The 5,587-nt window shown below is 43.2% G+C and overlaps 1 protein-coding gene across 1 annotated transcript; it reads left to right on the top strand.

Moving 5' to 3' along the window:
- The first annotated feature begins 567 nt into the window (after positions 1 to 567).
- TXNDC2 (thioredoxin domain containing 2) lies at positions 568 to 3,244 on the top strand. Its single transcript, XM_041766019.1, has one exon. The coding sequence runs from the start codon at positions 1,389 to 1,391 to the stop codon at positions 2,793 to 2,795; it is 1,407 nt and encodes a 468-aa protein (XP_041621953.1). The 5' UTR covers positions 568 to 1,388; the 3' UTR covers positions 2,796 to 3,244.
- The last annotated feature ends 2,343 nt before the right edge of the window (positions 3,245 to 5,587 follow it).

Below are 5,587 nucleotides of genomic sequence, written 5' to 3'. Positions count from 1 at the left end.
CTTGCCTCTGGTCACAAATCCCCCTTCATAGTGGCTTCTTTTATCTTCCTTGAGGCCCCCGTAGGTCTGCTGGTCTTCCCAGGACACTCACAGCCCCACTCCAGGCTGTTCAGGATTTCTAGATCCCTGGCATGTGCTCAGCAGGCTGCAGGGCCAGGAGCCTGCCCCAGGTCCAAGGACCCAGTCATGCCCTTTGCCAGGGGCTCATGCCACTATGTTAATGTGGAGTCCACAGGATGTGGGCGCTTCCTGGCCTCCCAGATGGAGCCCAGGCAAATACTCCTCTGCTGTCAGCTTCCTTTTGAACACATCTAACCTGTGTATCCATGCTGAGGTTTTGTTCTTGGAGTGGGGAGGCCAGAACACATGTACTTGTTCTTTAGGATCCCTGTCTATCTGAATGGAAGATGGTGTTTTCATTTCTTCTCAGGGAATTTCTCTGTGTTATAATCTACTTCCTTCCAAATATCCCAAACAGGACATCTGACAGTCTGGCAGGACTTTGTAGAGGAGGGTAACATGGTTAAGAGGAGACACTCAGAGGGTTATGGTGGGTGAGTCAGAAAGGGAAAGCTGGAACTACAAAGTCCTAGAGGGAGGTTGTAGGAAAGTTGGTTTCAAGTTACCATCCTTTGGCAAACAGAACAGTTCAGTGTGGTATTCAGAGTATTGGCTCGGAACCTGCCCACCTACAAGCTTTGTGATCCTGAGGAAGTTACATAACTTGTCCAAGGCTCAACTTTCTTATTTGTAAAATGGGGATCATAATGGCACTTACCTCAGTGGTTTGTTGTCTTATAGGAAATAATGCCTGTGAATGCACACCAGGCACTGGCCAAAGGCCGACACGCAGCAAGACCATCATAAGTAACCAAGGCTGTCATAAAACTCTCAAATACTACTGCTGTGAGTACCAAGAGGGTAAACCAGCTGTAAGTACTACCCAACTGTAAGTTGTTACTCATTTTATGATGTTAGGTTGGAGAGGTTGGAAAAAGTTGGAGGGTATGACCTCGTCTTCACTATGAGACACGCATGAAGTATAAGCAGATATGGACAAGGAAATGGAGGTGGACAATGATAGAGCTGGAACCCCAGAAGAACAAAAAATGAGGCCAGAGAAACAAGAAAAAGCCAATCAAGGTGATGCTAATGGTTAAGTGGAAGGGAGGAGGGCCACCTTAGGGACCTCCGTACTTGGAGTACACAGCAGTCTTGAAGCAGAGGAAAGTTGTAGTTAAAAAAAAAAAAAACAAAAAACCCCACATAAAGATACATGTAATTACAGGCTGCCTGGTCTTCTGTTGAATGTGATTTTTCAAGTTCATACATCATTTATAAAACTACATTTGTGGCTCTAGGAATGACATTGCTCTTCCCTGGAGGAGATGCTAAGAAATTTTTTTTGTTTATTCTTTTGCATTTTAAATTTATTTATTTATTTATTTATTTATTTATTTATTTATTTATTATGTATTTATTTTTGCACAGAAAGTCCATTGTTACAGGGTCTGACCAGCCACGTGACTCCCTTGGTCCCAGAATTCTTGAACCCAGCACGTATCCAGGAGAAGGCCTTGGTTCATCAGGTCAACAGCATACAGCACAAGTCTGCAAAGGAGTCCAAAGCTCCACAGCCCAAGGACATATTCCTGCCTGTATGGGGTGGTAACAGTTTCAATTTCTCAGCAAAAACCTTGCAGCCTGAACAGGCTGTCATCCCCAATTTTTCAGCAAAAATCATCTCACCTAACCAGGCTGATACCCCTAATTCTTCAGAAAAAAATATCCCACTCAAGCAGGCTGACATCTCTGATTTCTCAGCAAAACCCATCTCACCCAAAGAGGGTAACACCCCCAGTTTTTTAGCAAAAATCATCCCCCCCAAGCAGCGTGATACCTTCAATTTCCCAGCAAAAACCATCCCATCCAATCAGCCTGACACCCCCAATTTTTCAGCAAAAACCATCCCACCCAAGCAGGCTGACACCTCCTATTCTTCAGAAAAAATTATCCCACCCAAGGAAGGTGAAATCCCCAATTCCTCGGAAAAAAACATCCTGAGAAAGGATGACACTACATCTACTTCTTCAGAAAAAAACATCCTGCGCAAGCAGAGTGACACCACCAAATCACCAGCAAAATCCATCCTGCCTAAACAGGGCAGTAGCCCTAAGTTCTTAGCAAAATCCATCCTGCCCAAACAGGCCAACACCCCCAAGTTGCCAGCAAAAACTCTCCAGTCTAAGCAGATCAATAGCCCCAAGGTTTTAGCAAAAAGCATCCTGCCCAAGCACGGCCAAACCTCCAAGTCCTCAGAAGAAAACATACTGCCCAGAGAGGGTGACATCAAGTCCTCAGAAGATACCATTCAGCCCAAGGAGGGTGACATCCCCAAGTCCTCAAAAGAAATCATCCAGCCTGTAGAAGGCAATGTCCTGAAGCCATCAGGGACAATGGAACTCCTGGAGGTGGACTTGGTGAAAGTGATCCTGAACAAGGAGGACTTTGAGTTGGCGCTCAAGGAGGCCGGGGAGAGGCTGGTGGCTGTGGACTTCTCGGCCACCTGGTGTGGGCCTTGCAGGACCATCAAGCCCCTTTTCCGTTCCCTATCCTTAAAGTATGAGGATGTGGTGTTCCTGGAAGTGGATGCTGATGAGTGTGAGGAGCTGGTGAAAGACCTGGAGATCATTTGTATCCCAACCTTTCAGTTTTATAAACAAGAAGAAAAGGTGGGAGAATTTTGTGGCGCTGTTAAAGAAAAACTTGAGGCAATCATTGCAGAATTAAAGTAATTGTGGCTCCTGAAAGCACCGTAAATAGCTAGTCATAGCTTGTGATTTTATTTACCAAAAAAGTTGAGGCGTAACCAAAAATGTATGTCTGAGTGACACCTGTTCATAAATTATGAAGTATTAACTTCACCTTTTCAAAAAGTAGTAAAGTACTAGGGCATATTGCGACCACGTATTCATTGGTAGGAAGTTGTGTTATTAGAATTTCCTTTGGTGGAGATTAAGAGTCCACGCATCTCCTATTTTTTTTTATCATGATTTGTTTTTGGAACTCACCCTTGAAATTCAGTTCATTTGGTGTTAGTGGCAACATTGGAAATTTAGATAGTTCTTCTGTAGAAGTTCATTATTTAGAGATGACGAAGACTTCCCTTCTCACTTGGGGTTTCTGATGAGACACTTTGGGAAATAATGAATTTGATTTTAATTTTTTTTTTTTATTTATGATAGTCACAGAGAGAGAGAGAGAGAGAGAGAGAGAGGCAGAGACACAGGCAGAGGGAGAAGCAGGCTCCATGCACCGGGAGCCCGATGTGGGATTCGATCCCGGGTCTCCAGGATCGCGCCCTGGGCCAAAGACAGGCGCCAAACCGCTGCGCCACCCAGGGATCCCATGGGAAATAATGAATTTGAAAGATTCACATTTCATACCTAACCTCTTCTATGTACAGGGAGTGCTATGGAGGCCTCAGGAAACCCCATGGGCTCACCAACCCTGCGTGAGATTTGTTGGTGGCAGAGTTGAGACCCAGGCCATGTTCCCAGATCTCAAGGGCAGGCCTCTTTCTACTAATTTCCACAAAATCTGAGACAGAGCTCCTAGCTTCTGGTTTCTCAGACCGAGAGCTTTATTATTCAGGTCAAAGTCAGGGCGATCCTCAATGCCATTATGACATCAGCTCCCTGGTGGCAGAGTTCCTACTTTGTGTCCTGGTATCTGGGTTTCTGAAACCTGCTCCCAGATGTCTCAGGGCCAAAAAGCCCAGGTCTGGGTCACAAGATGGTGGCTTGGTCCAGAGTTTCGTATTTTTTTTAAATGTATATGTGATACACACACATATAACCGCATGTATTAATGTATACAATTTGATGAATTTGGACACATGCATACACCCTTGATGTTCATTATCACAGTCAAGGTAATAAACATACCCCTCACATCCAGAGTTTCCTTGTGTGACCTCTTTTTTGTTATGGTGGTGATGGTGGTGGTGGTAAGAGCACTTAACGGGAGAGCTAACCTCTTAACAAAATTTTCAATGCACAACACTGTGTTGTTAACGATGGGTACTCAATCATACAGCAAATCTCTAGAACTTACCCATTCAGTATAACCAAAACTTCTACCCATTGAACAACTCATTTCTCCCCCTGTCCCTCATCAGCCATCATCCTATCTTCTGCTGGTCCAGAGTCTTTTCAAGAATTTGGACTAGTTGTCTTCATTTCAAAAACAGGATTCCCTTTAAAATTTGAATTCTTCTAGTTTTTCTTGAAAAATGATAAAAATCTGGCAAACTGGGCTTTCATTACCTCAAGAAACCAATGTAATCTTAAAGGCTGAGTGGCACTGCTTCCCATTGGTGGTGAGGAACCTGGCTGGCTTCCTGTAAACAGTGGAGTTATAATCCCTACCTTATAGGGATATAACCTATAATCCCAACCGCAGGAGCGGGCTGTCCCCACAACTCCCGCTGTGTGCCTACTGACTCCCATTAGTAGTTCAATCTTAGGCCTCAGGCCTCATCTGAGCCACGCACCTAACAATAGAAATGCCACACATACTTGGACTTTTTTCCAAAAACATTTGGAATGACCTACAAAAGTCTTATTGATAAGGCTAACAAATTCATGAAAATGAATAAAATGTCAACTGAGGCCTCATATAATCACTCTGTGTGAGTGGCAGATTTTGTTCTGAGCTTCTTAGCAGTGTGGAGGGGGCAGAGGGTGAGAAATGGGAAGCTCAGACACCCAGATGTCATTACCCCAAAGGCAAAAACACTGGAATTTGAGAAATGAGTCAATGATTTCCCATAACTAAATTCTGGAATGAAAATTTTCACCTGGGAACCTCTGGATGAGGTCCTTGACAGTATGTTTTATAATAAATTCAGAAACAATTCTCATATAGCTGTTTCTGCTAATAATCTCTCATGAAGCCAAAGCTAGGATCATAAACCACTTTTCAATGAGAGGATTTGGGATTCAGGGTGTGCAAGTATGTAGCTTTTGATTTTCATATAAATGGACTTCTATTAATGAGCCATATTTCTGTTCTTTTCATCTGGTAGAGAGACCTTCTTCTGATTGTTTCACTCAGATGTGTTCTTGTTTTCCATATAGAACAGGATGGTTTCATTAGAACTTTATCTGCTTAGACATTTATGAATTAATCCAACCCCTCTGCTACCAGAGCCCTGTAGTTAGCCTAAAACACTTTCGACTGTGTAATTTGGAGGACTAAGAGACCCCAAAATCTAACATTAATGAATTATACCAACAACTATTTCTGGGACTGGAATATTGAAGGTGTTTGTTTGGGTTTTATTTTGGTTTTGGTTTTGGTTTTTATCATAGGTCTTTATATTTAGGTTACTAAGTGATGACATGGACAACAACCTAAAGAAAACCCCTGAAAATAATTGTGATAGATTTTTCAAGTGGTTTGATAACATTACTGATGTAAATCAAGGGAGGAAGGCAAAGCATACCTCTGCAAAGGCAACTCTGCAGGGCCAACATGCCGCGGAGCAAGTGTGCGGCTCACTGACAATCTAATTTGATCCAGG

The sequence above is a fragment of the Vulpes lagopus genome, chromosome 1, assembly GCF_018345385.1.
Source record: "Vulpes lagopus strain Blue_001 chromosome 1, ASM1834538v1, whole genome shotgun sequence".
Classification (NCBI taxonomy): Eukaryota; Metazoa; Chordata; class Mammalia; order Carnivora; family Canidae; genus Vulpes; species Vulpes lagopus.
The sequence above is the reverse complement of the archived record's forward strand: the minus strand, read 5'-3'. Positions and strand labels throughout refer to the sequence as shown.